Source organism: Neolamprologus multifasciatus, chromosome 1, assembly GCF_963576455.1.
Source record: "Neolamprologus multifasciatus chromosome 1, fNeoMul1.2, whole genome shotgun sequence".
NCBI classification, from domain to species: Eukaryota; Metazoa; Chordata; class Actinopteri; order Cichliformes; family Cichlidae; genus Neolamprologus; species Neolamprologus multifasciatus.
The window spans coordinates 10,235,756-10,252,968 of record NC_140439.1 but is presented as its reverse complement, the minus strand read 5'-3'; the positions used below and the strand labels follow the sequence as shown (position 1 = coordinate 10,252,968).

Below are 17,213 nucleotides of genomic sequence, written 5' to 3'. Positions count from 1 at the left end.
TATTTGGGCAAGTAAACCTGGAAGTTCACAGATAAACACAGATTCTTTTCTTTTATTGTGTTGGGGGAAAAAAGTCAGCATATCAGCAAGACAGGCTTGGCTTTTAAAGAGGCAGGCAGGGACTTTCTGTTGTGTTTTTTCTTTTCCTTTTTTTTTCTTCCTGTACCATGAAAAAACAAAAGGAAGCCAAGTTAATAATATCTTTTTTTAGCACGAAATGTTTCCTTAAAAGTCATTATACAGCTCAGGAATTCTCTCTCAGTTCAGAGAAGGTTAAAAAAAAAAAAAGACTGAATAGGTGTGCTTGTAATTAGACACTCGTTCAGACATCTGGGATGTGCCTTTCTGGGAAACAGAGAGACACTGAGTGGAATTCAAGTTGAGATTTGATTTTACTCGTCTCTATGGTGCCTTGGCTCATATGTGTGAGCAATGCTGCTGACTGATTGCGTATGATAAAGTAGGTCCACAACAAGTGCGTGATGTGAAATGAAATTAAATGTGTGAGTAGACGTACAGTCACATTTAATTTTTTACAGTCTGGCTACACTTTACTACCCCACCATCTGCACTGCTAGTTTGTCTTATCCTATCTGTCCTGTCCTATCCTTTGCATATTCTTCTGTCAGGATTCTTATAAATTCAAACATTGGGGGGAAAAGGATGCCTGAATGAGGCGTCTTTTTGTGCCTACTAGGCCCTGGGCCAATCAAAGACAGTAGGAGTAGATGTGTTTGGCACAGACCAAAGAGCTTTTCAGGAGAAGACCCACACACACAGTGTGAAGCATGTCAGTAGATATGGTTTGGGGTTTCTTCCCCAGGGACTAGAAAGCTAATCGATTGAACTATTAATCCTGGAGGTCACCTTTTAACAGTGTAATGATTGTAAGCACACAGCAAATCCACCAAGGCCGAGCAAGAACACATGGAGGGTTATGAGATTGGCTACAATAGTCACATTTCATATATGAAATATGTCTGGACAGTTGCTTTCAAGAATGCATACAAGAAATTATTATTTATGCTTAACATCGCAATACTAGCTTGAAACCAAGTGTTTGTTTACTTCTTCTAGACAGGAATATTGAGAATTTTCATTGTGGTAGATCAAAGAAGATATGTTTGCTTTCCTAAATATATCCAAAAAGCCAACAAATCCACTTTTCACGATCTATATGTACTCATGAGTGCATGTGGGCGCACACAAACCCATTTTTGTGACAAATAAAAACATTGCTTCTTTTTACAGGCTCATAAGTTCAAGAATAAATGGCTGCTACTGGCATCTTGATTTTATGATTTGTCCTTCATCTAAACATGTTTTTTACAGAGCAGGATTACAGTCACAAGGGGTGTGACTTTTTTGTTTTTTTCCTCCCCAGAATTCCTGCTTTATTTTTAATAACTAAAAATTTTGACTTTCATCTCAGAATCCTGATCAGTTCTTCACAGAACTAAAGAAAACACCAGAATTCTGAGGCTGAAAAGTAAAAATTCTGATTCTTTTTAGAATTCCGAAAAGGGTGGAAGAGTCATCACCCATGAATACTTATAATAAAAATAATGTTTGTTTGTTTTTCTTCAGTGGCCGCCCCGATCCTCTTATGTATGTTTAAGAAGTCCTTTTACTCATTTAGTTTTATTTTTAAGTAATGCGTCTATAGGTTTGCTGAATGGATTCCACAAGCAACAGAAAGATGTTGGTGCAGTTTCGCTTTATACCAGGGGTGGGCAATTGATTTTCCCAAGGGGTCACATGATAAACCAAGACTGTTGAGGACTGCACCAATAAGCTGAACTCAGTTCTGCTCAATATGAACTATTTCTTTGTTAGCTTACCAGTGCAGCCCTTCTCAGTAGTCCCAGTTTCTCATGGGCCCTTTGGGGAAAATCAGTTGCCCTCCCCTGTTCTATACAAATCTATTAAAATGAGTTTTCTACATGTAGTTGTAATTCCCCATGTTTGGTGAAGTCTTTACTTGAGTTTCAGGTGTGGTCACTGGTGAAACCTAGCCCTTGTATACTGTAGGGACACAGCTTGTTTGTTGATGGAAAGCTAAACTGGACTATAGCCCTGTATTTACGTGATATTGTAATTACTGCAATCTGAAATTTGCTTGCCTCCCTCCCAACCTCTGCTGTCTTTTGGGATTAAGTTTTGACTCTTGAAAGTCTTTTATTTTTTCTCTCTGGAGCATTTCAGCATTCTAACTTTGGTGACTCGTTGCTGTTTTGGGGCAAATATCGATACACACTGATAACAAACAAGACTATGCTTGTATGACTTAAAGCTACATAATAGTAAAAAAAAAAGTAGCAGAACCATTCACAGACTGCAAGCCAGGTTTTTCTTCATGTTGTGGTGTTTTTTTTGTTTTGTTTTGTTGTTTTTGCTGCCACGAAACCAGTTTCTCCCAGTATAAGCAAAACTAAATGAACTAGGGTATTTGTGTTAACTTGTTCTTTGTTAACCAGGTAAACTTTCTGTCACAGCAGTATCTGGTTTTTCCATACGTATCTGTTGTGTGGACACACATAAGTGGTTTAACTGAACTTAACACCAGTCTGTGTCACAGGTGGTCAGTTCAACCAACGGGGAGCTGAATGCAGACGATCCGCTGGCTGTTCATTCCAACGCCCCAATTACAGCTCCGCCAGAGGAGCATCCGCCCGACGAGGCCAAGTATGTGTCATATAGCCACCACGACTCTCTTCCATGTCCATCTGTCGCTTCCTCTCTTTCCCTCTTTCCCTCCCTCTGTCTCCTTTTGCTATCGTCTGGAATTGTGACAGCTCCAGCCACCAGCTGTCATCTTCCACCTGCCCCTCTTATCTGTCTGGGTGTGTGGGTTTACGATCTGCAACCAGTCTCTATATCCCTCAGTGAATTTTCATTTTCTGTAAAAATAGTACTGTGCAAAAGTAAAAGCCAGCCCTCATTTCTTTAATAGCTCTTTGGAAATCACCCTGGTGGAGCAAAAATACAAAACTATTATTTTATATCTATCAAACTATGTTATCTTTAAGATTTTTCCTAGATTCAACTTAAAATGGAAACAAGTTTTGTTTTTACGATGGGCTGCTAGTAACAATATGCCTAAAGTTCTTTGCAAAGTTGTTTATGTGTAGACACAACACTAGTTCATCCGTTGAGTTAGGTGCCATTTTATCCTTGAGTGATTCATAGGTCAGTGTTAAGTGGTTTAACATACTGAAGAAAAAAAGCAGCCACTGGCCGACAGAATGCCTGGAGAACTATTGCTCCTAAAAAATTACAGGAAAGCCTGTCTCCATGGCAGCAAAAAATAAAGAAATGAAGGGTTGCCTCAAGACTTAGACAGTACTGTAGATTAACTAATGCACCCCCTCGTGCCTGTGCCCAGCCAATCAACCATTAACATAGACTACAATCTCTACAGCACACAAGTCGTGTAAAAATCATTGAAATTAGTGTTGGCACTGGTTTGAGCTGGTAGCAGGAACTAACCGGTAAATGGTGCCAGTCTTAAGCATCAGCAGCTGGAATGGTGCCACGCTGCATGGCTGGCCAGCCACTGAAAAAACTGCTGTGCAAGCTGAAGATCACACGGTTCATCTGACTGACAAGAAGTGAGGGCAGCTCTTAGGATTCACACAGCTCTCAGACAAAACGGTATATAATAATGAGGAGATGCATAGTTTGAAACGGAAGTAATAACAGAAATGTAGGAATCAACTTTAAACGCATTTTCTTTATCCACCATGCTTTATGATATTGATTGAGGGAGGCAGCCATTCCAATTTAACTTCAGCACTGGACCACTTGACTGGTCTAGATTCAAGTCTGCAGTGGAAAGATTTATGATGCTGGGCCCATTTCATACAGCGCTTTCAGCTCCAAGTGCTTTAAATAACAGTCCAGACATCAAACGAAGTCAAATAAGACCAATAAAAATAGAGGAGTTTTAAAAAAGAAAAGAAATATAAGTAAGCAAATTAGATTAGATTGTGCGTAACTTTTAATTTTACATGCAAATAAACAAAATTTGAGAAAATTCGAGCAGAGGATAATCAATTATTTACTTTTTACTTTTTTATTTTCAATTATTCACAAATTTCTTCAATTAAAATCAATTTTTAATAACCGCCCCACTGAGTAAGTAACCTCAGAATCAGCAACAGCCCAACTGAGCCTTAAAAAAAATGAAGTAGTTAACCCAAAAACAAAATTGTTTTGATGATTTTAAGACATTTCTGGCCGCAGCCTTTGGGCAGCTGCTCGACAGCTAAAACGTCGTGAGGACTGAACTTCATAGCACGTCCCTGACAAACTGGAATTGCTGGTCCATTTTAGGCTCTTACTTCATGTAGTTTATCTACACACTGGTGTTCTAGTAACACATCAAAATGAGAGCGAGCGCACTATTGAACCCCTAAACACCCCAGGAAAAAAATCACTCATTGCGTACTGCGTTTTAATATGCTTTACATATAATTACCTATGAACTTTCTAACGTTTTAGATAAGCTTCAGTTCAGCTGTCTGGGAAAGTTTAATGCTGAAGCGATTAACCATGAACCAGCTTTAACAACAGTGTTTATAAAGTGTTTCCTTGTTGCGAGTCGCCTCCTGAATCTCCGATTCTCTTTGATGCCCCATCAAACAAGAAATTTATTTTTATTTTTTTAATGACATAATGATGGCAAATTGATTTAAAATTGGCCTTATAGGAAATATTTGGTGTAGTTAAGCTGAAATAATACGACATTTTTATTCACAATCATCTACTCAATCTAAAAAAGACAAAAGGCTGTCTTTATAGGACCAGTTTAAAATGTTAAACCTCAGTTGCACAGCCCTAGAGACTGGTTGGTGATCGTCTGGCAAACACAGGTTGCTAGGGAAAAATGTCTATTCTCCCCAGCTTTATTGGCAAGTAGTTGTTGGCTGTTGCCGGCTTTTTCCATGTGAAAGTAGTCACAAAGAGTGCGTCGCAGTGAAGACCTCGGTTTGGGCGCTAATGATACTGACACGATCGTTTGTAGTTTGCATGAAACGAACTTGTCTGCAAACATTGTGAGCTGTAGTGGAACTAAGCCTGTGGGCCTAGAGACTGGTCCATTAGACTCTACAGCATCCTGTGTCCAAAATAGGAGACAAGTTAAAGTCACATGATTAGTGGTCATGTGACTGAATACCCACATGTTCCGGAGGGGGGGGGGGGGGGGGGGGGGGGGGGTTGCATTAATATTTTCACCTATTTATGGGATAGAACAAATCTAGTTGCTTAATTGTTTTACTAAACAAAAATAGTTACACTACATTATGTTAGTAGTTGTTGTAGCATTAGTCTGGTCACCCACAGTGCACATTTGGCCAGTTTTTTAAGTGAGCACGTAAATGTCAACTCTTGTGGTCGATTGTGTTTAACATAGAAAATGAAATATTCAGAGAAAAGCAAAATACAGTAAGTATAAGGACACAATGATCTACACACCAAACAACTTTCGTTAAAGAATTTTTTTTTCCTACGCTAACATTTTAGGAAGATGCTCAAAACGTGATGCCGTATCACCCCCGTTCCCGGGAATTCTAGGAGACATAATAAGCTGCAGGGATGTTCTGTGACCTTCTCTCTTTTAACCTCTCTTAACTTTCTGTCTCTGTGTCCACCTGTGTCCTGTTGGTGCGTGGGTGTGCATGTTTGTGTGGCATGTTCCCAGCCCCATCATCTCGGTCTCGCTGTATTAATCTATCTTTCTTTTCTCTTTACACTCCTCCCTCTCTCCTCCTCCTGCTCCTCCTCCTTCTCCTTCTCCTTCTGTAGCTGCGTGAAAATGCTCAACCTGTGGTGAGTCCCTCTCTGCTCGTCCACATCAGACTCATGGGACAGGGAGTGGACCAGCCTAGGCTGGGCCCAGTGGAGTTATTTACTAAATGTAACCAGACTCTCACTGGTGCATATTATATAGTGCCCACAAACACTGTCAGCTGTGTTTACTGCCAGGTTTCTGCCTGTTTTCTGCATTTAGTAAACCTTGCTGCCTGACAAACATTAATAAATAATATCAGGCCAGAAAGAAAAACTCAGTCTTTTTAATTATGGCTCCTTTATTTGACTTTAGGTTACAGCCTTTGTGCATGGAACATCACTATTTGTTAAATATTAAATGAATCTGAGGGTACCCAGTCACTGTCCTATGTCCTAATCTGCTTTTTTCTTGTCTTTGTATGTTCTTATTAACCGTTCAGGCTCACCGTGTCCTGTGACTTTTGTGTTCACTGCTTCCTTTTTCATTTATTTTTAAAGATTTTACCTAGGAGAAGTATTGCCTTCAGAGTCAGTTTGTAGTTTTTGTTCCTCTGCCATTTGTCTGTTAAAATGGTGGGAGGTGAATACACAAAAGCTTGGTGGATGGGAACACATCCATCGTGTCCATGTTAAGGTGTTACTGAGTTCTTACTGTTCTGATTTAAAAGACAAAGAAATAAGACTCAGATGAGGCTCCTGTGATATTTAACACACTGCCGTGTTTGTTCTTTCTCGTGCTTCATCTGACGCTTCTCTCATCCACGCGCTCATTTAACGTCCACGTCTTTCTGCAGGTGTTGCTGTTTCTTCAAGCGGAAACGGAAGAAGAACACGCCACGGCAAAAATGATCACGCAGCACCAGCTTGAAACGTTCCAGCTGTTCGGCTCAGTCGATTGTGATTTTATTAGAAATCAGTAAGGTCCCGTTCAGAATAGAAGAGGGAGTCATCTGAGAGATCTTGATTGAATTGTTCTCCGTTTTTTGGACAAGTTTAAAAACGGTTTGCTGAGATGTACAAGATGCTTGTGTCTTCTTGTGGGATTTTTTTTTTTTTTTTTTTTTTTTTGTCCTTTTTCTTCTTCGCCCTCCACCCCTCTGTCAAGCTGTGCCGGGTTGTGTTGCAGGTCAGTCGGCCAAATGGGGAAAAAACCTTTCTGATGGAATTTTGCAGAGGATAATCTTTTTTCCTTCCTCCCCCAAGACTCCCAACATCAGTATTTTTTTTCCTCTTTTTTCTCCTGAAGAGGAAGAGATGGCACCTCCTGTGGAAACTTGCTTCACTACGATTCCTGCTTGACTCATAAAATCATCAACTTCAGTTCCCTTCTAATCTCCTAAATGCATCCTGCCCTCAGTTTGCAAACTCATTATGACACAAAGCCCTTTATGATGATTCCTGATGTAGGAACTGAATGTAACACAAGAAGAGCCAAGAGTGTAACCGCCTATCATCTCATACAGGCACAAAGAGCATCAGTCTGCCATTTGGCCTCTGCACGTTATATTTTTTGTTGTTGTTGTCGTTTTCTTTTTCCCCCCGTCCTCCAAAGAGGTCAACTCTGGCACTGGGACCGGGGCCTGAGACATCAGAAAACAGAGACGCCTCGTGTACAGTGTTCTCTGTGGATGATTTCTGCTCATGCTGCTTGGTTAAAACGCTCCCCTTAACCTCGCTGCTGTCAAAACACACTACAGTCTCTTTGGACTCTCCTGCAGTTTTTGCTCCTACCCTTCACTGAGCAGCAACATGACACTTGTAGATGCAGGGGGTGGAAAAACAAATGCTATTTATGCTATTTATCTCTCGGTTTCCACCTGTTTTTCCTACTAATTCTTAAACATACGCACTGAATGTATGGACAGTAAAATAAATGACTTTAAAGCATTTATATAATCTGTCACGTGCACGGGAATGAAATTGCAGTTGGGGAGCTGAGACCAATGTTTAAAAAAAAAGAAGAAAAAAAAGGTGACCAAAACTAGGTGGGAGGGTCTTAAATGTTGTTGATCTTGTAGACATTGGGGGATGCTTTGGAATAACATGAGGAAAAAGTGATGTGAGGCACTTTTGGAGAATCACAGCCTCTGAAACGCTTCTGTCCAATGCCTTAACCCCCCGACCAACCTACTGACCGACCAACCGACCGCAGTCACATCACCAGTTGGATGACACGTTGGCGGCATAGTTAATGTGAGATTTCAGTGTCTTTTTTTTTTTTTTTTTCCCCTTCTTTTCTTTTTCCCGTCCCCTCCCCTTTTGGGCATCCTGTGTAATGAAGAGTACCAGACTGTTCCCAGCTAGTGTGAGAGCAGGTAACGACTTCCCCTTTGTTGACACACTGAAGATGTATTCCCAAGAAAGTGATGCCAAATGGAACGTTTTGGTGTAATGATGTGTAACGGTGTTCCAGATGTCCCCCAGATGTCCCCCAGATGTCCCCCGTCCCCCAGTTACCCTTGTGCGTACCAGTGTAAAGACCCCACGTGCTGCAAAGTGGTGTGTGACGTTTGGACGACTGCTGAACCCCCTTCTCCTTGTCAGCACCGGGAGAGGAGAAAAGAGGGCGGAGAAGTGAACGTGTCTGTACCATTCTCACTCTTTTAGTGTCACGGAGGACTGCCTTGAAACAAAATCCTCAGTACGTCACCTTGCCTATCCTCCTAACAGAATGAATTACCATATGTGTGTTCTTTTTCTTTTACATTTTACATCTTATGCTAATGTGAATTTGTTGAATGCAATTTTTTTTCCATTCATTCCAAATAGCCATGGTTTTATGGGGAAAGAGAGGTTAAACAAACAAACAAAAAAAGCTTGAGACCATGACTGCACTACATTTGTTGACCCCGGCTTTCCCTGACGAGACCCTGCCTTCTTAATACTGTACTTTAAATGTGCTTATTACTTTAATTGTAGCTGCCTCGTGTGCTAGGCCTTCCCTATAGGGTGCAGGGAATACACACACACACACACACACACACTTCTGTTTTTTTGCCCCACCCACTTTTTTGTTTGTGTGTGCCATGACAGCTTCCATTCACTCCATTTCCCTCTGTCCACACACACACACACACACACACGCACTCACACACACACACACTCATTCATCCAAGACCAAGATGAGTGGAGTTTCAGGTTTGTCTCCATCATCTTTAGAAATATGATGTTGTAGATGTTGCAGATTTTTTTCAATGAATCAGTATGTAAACCTGCTTGTTATATGTATTTACACTGTATAGCTTCCAGTTTATTATTATTTTTAACCCCTGACATGTTGGTTACTCTGGGGTCTAAGTTATTGTGTTATTGAAAGTACTTGAATTTGAAAATCTACGGGACCTTTTCTTCTTTTCTTTTTTTTACCCCTTTTCTTTTCTTGGGCGTTACCATAGTAATTCCACACATAGGATTTGAGGGGAACGGTGGGGAAACCAGGCTATCTGAATGACAGGTATTCATGTCTCTGATATGTCTTAATGTCTCTTAAAGATTATTTTTTCCCAGACAAACACGTGATGTTAGCTGCCTGCGATCGCCCCTGCTTTCATCAGCAGCGGCTCGGCCATTTCATTCCAGCTGCCTGAGGAAAAAACTCAAAGTATTCTGATATGGATATCCAGACTGTAGCCTTCAGTCTTTCCCCCCATGGATTTCCCTGAGTGCCATTTCCTGAGACTACTACTAGCCCATGCCTTTTACCTGTGCCAGGAAAATATGAAGTTGAATGTTTTATTATTTTATTTTTTTCTGTCTTTGGATGATTGCATTCCACCTTGTGTCCTTGAAGGGGTCCGCTGTCATTTTTGGAAAGAATCCTCGAGCAAACGTGGCTCAGCGCAGCAAAGCGTTGCAGTGAAAGTGTTTCACGAGTCGTTCCTGTTGGTTTCTTTCATTCACAATGTCACTGGAGAGAAACCGGACACCAGGTTTATTATTCCCGAGTCGGATGTTGTGACTGATCATCTTTGCGACATTTTCTTCTTCCGTTAAAGCTTGCGGGTTGTCCAGCTCTTCAGCTCCCGGCTGAAATGCTCGATATGTTACTCTTATGTATCCGCTTTTCTTACTGTTGGCCTCATGCAGAGTGGTATAGGAGTGCTCTGCGTGACTTGTATCTGCATGGCTTACCTGGACACGATCTCTCTCTCTCTCTCTCTCTCTCTCTGTCTCCAGCGAATTTCCTCACCTGTAGGGCTCGTATACTGTTGGGTCAGTGAGTCAGTTTTGGCTTCCAGGCCTCATGTAAAATACATCAAACATTTTCATGTCTTCATTCCTTTTCAGCGGCCATTATTTCTTACACAGTTCACTTCAGTCAGACTTTGGATGTGTGTAACTTAGTCAAAGCAGAGGACGGTGTGAAGTGTGAATGAACGGCTTCGGTCTCTTTGGGTTCTCTGGCACTTTTTCCTCGTTGCTGTACTGTAGACTTACTGTGTGTTGGATTTACTGTATTTTTTTTTTTTTTTTTTTTTTTTTTTTTTTTTGAGGGAGAGGTGACATTTGCTACAATATTGTGATGATTATTTGAACTGTAAATTGTACAGAGTTCACAATTGTAGTCTGTTTTCTGTTGGGAATCCATATAAAATCGAATTCTCTGATCATTTTTTCCTTTTTCTGTTGTTGTTGTTTTGTTTTTTTTTCCCCTGACTGTGGAAAATCAAATTGTACAGCTCCAGAGTTTATCCTCCTCCCTCGGCATTGTTTTTTTTTTTTTTTTTTTTTAAGAGCCTATGATTAAGAGGAATCTTAAAACTGTAAATAAATATTATTGTGCTGAAATATGAATGTCACTTCAAAAATGTATTTGAATGAGTTAGTCAAGGGCTTCAAGAATGAAGGACCCACATTTCTTTTTATGGTTTCATATTTTTGATTTGCAGAAAGGTAAAGGTCCTTTTTATCTGAGATGCCTATGTTTTATTTCGTGTTTTGTTTTTTTTGTTTTTTGTTTTTCTCTTTGGATTCATATAATACAATGTGTCACACATGAACCTTATAAAAATCACTTTTTATTCCCTCCACACCTAAAGGGAAAACTCCAATTTGCACCCTTTTTTATGTAAAATAAAAGATCTCTCCACCTTGTGGGCATGTCTCTTGTGACGTAATTTTTGTAAAGTCTGCTTCAGGAAATGTTTTGACTTTGATCAATTTTTTAATGTAACTTATAAACCCAGCAGATATGGAGCTTCATATTCAAAAACCGGAAATAAGTTAGATGGGTTGATTAAAAATGGACATTTGTGTCACAGCAGCCAAAACAAGAATGTGGCTCATTAAAATGAAGCTTTTACCATCAAATAGCTGAGGAAAGAAAATACACAAATGAGCTCACTTGAATTAAGATGTGGAAAGGTCAATCTGCAGGCTTTGAATTAGAATTGGAATTTCATAACAAACTCAGATTTTGCTCTTTAAAGGTTTTTAACACCATTATGGCCGGCCAATGTAAACGGACCATTTCAAAACAAACTGGTGCTGGAGGTATTTTGACAAAAGTTTCGTTTTGCATCTGTCACAACCAATAAGGTGTTGCACGTAGTTTTAAATGCCACTTCAGCAGCTACATTATCATGTAAGTTGTGAAATGGTTTTAATAAAGACAGGTCACATTTCTTTTTTTAAATGTTTTTATTTATAAATCCCTTTACTCCTAAGATTTATATTTTGTTGCTAGACAGCTTGAAAACTGTCACTTAGCAAAATGAAATATATTTCACGCTCAAAAATCAAATTTCCCCAAATCCATCTTGGACTGAGACAGTCTTAGTCCCTTGGGGCTGCTTTGCACAGAAAATATTTGAAAATAAACCAAGAATTTCATTTTGTAGCAAAATGTTAAACCTCTGAGCAGTGCACTCCAGGTTTTAATTTACTGTATCAGTCTAATTAGTTAAAGACATGAAATGGTGACTGTAATTTAAAAAAATGTAACTGGTTATTTCTCAATTTTTCTATTGCTGCAAAGTAATGTATGCATATGAACGAATGCTTGTGCTGCTAAAGCAACTTGTCATCTGTAAGACAAAATTACAAAATTTGGTTCAAATCTCAAAATGTTGATTTAATTTAATTTTCTTTTGCATCAGTTGGAATTATTTTCTCAGCATTTCGAGTTTTTAAGGCTCAGCTCAACACTAACCGTGACCCTGACACTAATCCTAATTCTAATGTTGATTTATTAAATTGAAATTTTGAGATAGAAACCCAAATCTTGATTTATGTGCATAACACAAAAATAGTTCACAGTAACGTGATGTTTTCTCCTCCCACCGCTAGGCGGCGACACTCCTCGCTACGCTGTAGCAGCGCAGCCTCTAAACTATAAACTTCCGGTGTGAGCGTGCGTTAACCCTTTTCCACCGGTCCGAGCCAACATGGTGGGTTCACGGAAAACATTTCATCTAGTCGTCCTCCACAATCCTTCACAATCCTCACTGGCTGTCCCGTCACCGAGCGGCTACTACCGTCAGTCTGCACACAGGCGACACGAAGATTTATAAAAGCGGGTTTTCGACGCACTTTGGTGGCGTTAACCATGTAAACACAGACTGACTGCTCCCGAAGTAACCGGGCACCAAGCCGCAGGTTCGCGGTGCACCTTTAACAGTTTGGCTCCGCTCGTGTTTGTATGCTTCTCATACCGAGTTTATGTCCGTTAGTTGTTGGAGGAAAGTTTGTTCATAAGGACAACTTGACTTCCGTTTAGCCGTCTTTACCGTGGCAATGTTTTGCACGGGGACTAGCTGCTCGGTGACTTGAGGATGGTGATGAGTTTGTGTTCAATGTACTCAAAATATGTTTTAACGTTTATTGGCCATTAATGTCTAAATATATAAGTGTCGTCTGTTAAATCAGTCGTTAAATGTGTTTTATAGACGTTTAAACTCACTTGACATTCCGTCATATGATCTGTCACTACGTGATTTTAACATGTGACACACTTTGCCACTAAAAGCTGTCATACCTTTTCTCTTATGCCAAAGTTTTTAAACTGCAGGCAGTGTTTTTTGGGGGGAATCAGTGAAGACATTTGAAATTCCTTCTTCAGCAATTCATACACACGAAATCTAAGTCTGTGTGCCTCCTCCTCCAGGGTCGAGTCAGGACGAAGACGGTCAAGAAGGCCGCCAGGGTGATCATCGAGAAGTACTACACACGACTGGGCAATGACTTCCACACCAACAAGAGGGTGTGTGAGGAGATCGCCATCATCCCTAGCAAACCTCTGCGTAACAAGATTGCAGGGTGAGTGGGGTTTCAGCTGTGTGCACTCCTGCTTTAGCCTCAGATCGTGATTTGTTAAGCACAGATTTAAGGCAGAGGATTTCAGCTACAACATCCTGTTATTTCTTCAGCGCAGCTTCACTATCCTGAGAGATCAAACATTATTTATGAACCTCTGTCCCTGTCCGAGCACACCACACAGGAGAATGTCAGAGCAGCCCACATAGATGTATTTGAGGTCTGGTGGGGCCAAGCGTTTAGCTAGCTGACTTGTAGATGGTAGTAATTTTTTCCAAGTGTAGCTTTAAATCAAACTCTGGCTTGGTTTTCCCGTTGGCGTGGTTCCTTTGTCCTAAAGAGTCTCAAAACGGATGTAAAAAAACAAAAACTAGTTAATTTATGTTGAACTTTATCCGACCTCAGTCTGACAGCAGGGGTAGGGTGTTTGCAGTTCGCTGGCAGTCCAGGGATGGCCCGTCTACCTGCAGTGAGCTTTGTTGTCAGATGGAGGCAGTGTACAAAGTATGTGGTATAACCGGTCTGTGGGCCACTCTTACTTGTCTACTGTTGGCCCATTGGCCATGGAGAAGAGTGAAGTTGGAACAAACAAAGAGCTGAAGTGAAGCAGATTGTTTAAAAACAGTGAAAAATGTACACTGTCTATGCTTTTCATGCCGTATCTCTGAAGTTGTTTTTCATGGTGAAAACCAACTTCCCAAATCTGTGCCCCTTGTCAACCAATCAGCATTAGGCAAATGCTTATGTCATCAGTTTCCGGTGACGTAAAGTAAGGATTTTGAAGGACCGCAAAACAGCACATGTGGAGCTGTTGACGTAAAACAAAGGAAGTTTTCAGCTGTTGCATGTTTGGGGTTCAGAGATGGTGCACCCCAAGTCAGAACCTCTGAGAATTCCTCCCTCTGATTTCCTACGGCTCATCATGTCAATGAAACATGAACGCTGTTTTATTCTTGAATTCAGGCTTTGTCTTAATTTGTGCGTGTTTGTTTTTTGATATTGAATGAGATTGATATGTTGTGTTTTATACGAGTGGCATCTACTATTTTTTTCTTTTATTTGGGGGGTTGCTTTTTGGGTTTTCTCATTTTTCTTTGAGAAAAAGGTGCCACTCACATGATTTAGCACTGATATATCTTCTTTGTGATCTCTTGACTGAAGCCGGTGAAGAACCAGAGTGGCAATAAAGTTTAAATGTGATTCGGGTTAGGGACAGTGCATTTGCTTTACAGCGAGAAGGTCAGGTTCAAGTCTGCCATTAGGCAGTTCGCATGTTCTCTCCAGGTACTCCCGCTTCCTCTCACACTCAAAATGTAGTTAAGTGTGCATGTGAGTGGGAATAAGCCCTGTGACAGACTGCTGACCTGTCCATGGTGTACCCTGGGGGGATTCGGGGGGAGGTTGTTTTGGGGGGTTTTGGTTAGTTGGTTCATTAAAAAAAAAAAAAAGACTCAGCTGGTATGAGTTTCACACCATGGTTCTGCAGGTTAAACGAGTTGATGAGCTTGGAAGACGATTCATGTGAAGTGGTTGTTTTTAGCTGAAGTCATTTTTCTCGGATTGTTAGATTCTGTGTGTGTGATGTGCTTCTGTTATGAACCTGAGAGCTGGTGCACAGTAGCCACTCATTTAAACTCCACCATTGCTGTTTTGAATATTTTCTGTGTTTGGTCTGAATTAACTAAAACTTCAGACATGTTGAACAAAAGTTAAATCATAAAACTTCTTTAAAAAAAGCAAAGTTAAACTTAGAAACATTTGTATTTTGCTGCTGGAGGTTTGGAGTACGTAGAAATGTGAACTGCTTACAGTCAGAAAAAATGCGTGCTAATCTGCTGTAGGTTTCTAATTGTGTGTTTGTGCTCACTTGTGTCTCAGGTATGTGACACACCTTATGAAGCGTATCCAGCGCGGTCCAGTCAGAGGAATCTCAATCAAGCTGCAGGAGGAGGAGAGAGAGAGGAGGGACAACTACGTCCCAGAGGTCAGTTCACTGTCTTCTGTCCTACATGTGACGGCTGACTGTAGTGCTCCCCGTGCCTTAGGTTGCACACCTTGTGTCGGGCTACGTTGAGCTGCCGCTCGAGTGTCCACGGGTTTCCTTAAGCATCTTGGTTGTCACTGAGCATTTCTCTCCAGCTGTTGCTGGAGTAAACATGGAGGTGAAAGGACAGTTCAGGTGGCTCATTTGTATCTCTCATCCTGTAGATTTCTGCTCTGGACCAGGAGATCATTGAGGTGGATCCAGACACAAAAGAAATGCTCAAGATGTTGGTGAGTCTCAGATGTTATTTGCTGATTTATTTGGTTGCCACATAATTGAAAGTCCTTCTGAATTTGCAGCAGAACCCTGACATATGATTTCCGTTAGTAACACTTAATATTTTGATAAAGAGCATAATGGGCACATTGCAAAGAAATTGCCAGGTGTAATTTATCAATAATGGCCATTTAAGTACCAGTGTGTTTAGTGGGGGTGGGAAGGAAGTAGTTCTACACACATTAAATGAGCACATTAAAAGGGTGGAGCAATCACCTGTTTTTTAACTGACATTTACATTATTTTACATTTTTAACTGACTGAGTCTTTGCACTGAGTTAAAGCACGCCCATATTTATACGTCATGCGTCCAATTTAGGCTGTGGTGTGTGGTTAGAGCAAAATTAAGAATCCAATACATTAATAAGCAGAGAAAAGATAAATATAGAAACAGAAAACACTGGCATGTCTTCTCCTTTTTCTGCGACTTCTGTAAACATTTTTCTGAGTTTATGGACCCAGAAAAATGTCATGGACATGTTACATCCTGTGGAAAACACTAACATGATGGAAATGTTCATCTAGAGCATAGGTGTCAAACTCTGGCCCGCAGCCTAATTACATTTGGCCCGCAAAGCCATACCAAATTACTATTAGAGCTGGCCTTCTGGTATTATACAGCTAATATATATATTGTTTAGTATTAAGCTTTGCTTGTTCCATATTCAGTTTTTCAGCAAAACTTGTTTGAGTCCATAAGAAAAGATTCATTCTTATATCTGGAGGAAGATTATTATTTTTTTCAATAAATATTAATGTTAGCCCGCGACTTTGTTCCAGTTTTGAATTTTGGCCCACTGTGTATTTGAGTTTGACACCCCTGATCTAGAGGCTTCATAATTGGACTTTTGCTAAACACTGACTGGCATCACAATGGCTGCATCCACCTGTAATCCAGTTGGGGTAAAAATGAGAAATAGTCTGGGCAACAAAGTCACTTGTTTATCATTAGTTTTTATTTATTCTGAGGTGTCTTTGCTAGCTGAACTGTCATGTCACAGCTTTTAACTTGGTTGTTTAAATCACTAAAACGTTCTTCTTCTTGTAGGACTTTGGTGGCCTTTCCAATCTTCAAGTCACTCAGCCATCCATCGGGATGAACTTCAAGACGCCACGAGGACTTTAAAATCATGTTTGATGGCCTCTGAATAAAGACATTTGTTAAAAATGTTCAATTTAAAGCTTTCTGGATCTTTCCTAAAACATACATGAACATTAAGGAGTGCACGTTCTCATCAGCCAAACTGCCCTTACTGAGAAAGTCAATAGAAGCGCTTTGGATAGGTAGTAGTGGTAAATGAGAAGAGGCTCATTGCATCATGGGAATCCACGGTATGGCGATGGTACTTTTAAGTGAATTTAAAGTACTCAACACTATTCTGCTTCAATAGTTGGGCAGTGGTATTAACAGAATCAGGTGCTTCTCAAGCTGTGTGCAAGTAAAAGTAACCAAGTTAACACTTAAATGAAGACTTTATACATTTTAGTTCTTACTTAAATAAGCCTCTTAAATCATATTACAACCAATTTTTCTACACGGCATTAAGCATGCACTGAATTGTTAATGACAATATTTGCCAAGGAAAATCTGATTTTCAAAATTTCTAAAAGACTTTAATACTCGAAACCTTGAGTAGGCTTGAGGTTTCTACTAAACAAATGAAAACATTTGGTAATGTAATTACACTGGGCTGAGTCGAGTCACACAAAGTAGTTGGTGTAATTAACCCTCATAATGTCCTCCCAATTTCCATACACCTGTGGTCCTCAGGGGTCAAAAATGTCCCCACTTCATTGGTATAAAGTATAAATTGTCAATCAATTCAGTGTTACGCCTTAGTTTTAC

The 17,213-nt window shown here is 40.3% G+C and overlaps 2 protein-coding genes across 7 annotated transcripts in view; both read left to right on the top strand.

Moving 5' to 3' along the window:
- csnk1g1 (casein kinase 1, gamma 1) overlaps window positions 1-10,887 on the top strand; it is a 35,890-nt gene extending 25,003 nt beyond the window's left edge. For 3 of the 6 annotated variants that reach the window (XM_085163953.1, XM_085163869.1, XM_085164112.1), the window contains 3 exons: window positions 2,579-2,685; window positions 5,809-5,832; window positions 6,588-10,887. In XM_085163953.1, the coding sequence (XP_085020079.1) occupies window positions 2,579-2,685; window positions 5,809-5,832; window positions 6,588-6,642 (186 nt within the window). In that variant the 3' untranslated portion in view covers window positions 6,643-10,887. The remainder of the gene's footprint in view (window positions 1-2,578; window positions 2,686-5,808; window positions 5,833-6,587) is intronic. The other 3 variants (XM_085164041.1, XM_085164272.1, XM_085164191.1) reach the window with 1 other exon arrangement.
- A 1,272-nt stretch (window positions 10,888-12,159) lies between these two features.
- On the top strand, window positions 12,160-16,542 carry LOC146525327 (small ribosomal subunit protein eS17-like). Its single transcript, XM_085165032.1, has 5 exons — window positions 12,160-12,182; window positions 12,899-13,050; window positions 14,926-15,031; window positions 15,256-15,321; window positions 16,416-16,542. The coding sequence occupies exons 1-5, from the start codon at window positions 12,180-12,182 to the stop codon at window positions 16,491-16,493; spliced, it is 405 nt and encodes a 134-aa protein (XP_085021158.1). The 5' UTR covers window positions 12,160-12,179; the 3' UTR covers window positions 16,494-16,542.
- The last annotated feature ends 671 nt before the right edge of the window (window positions 16,543-17,213 follow it).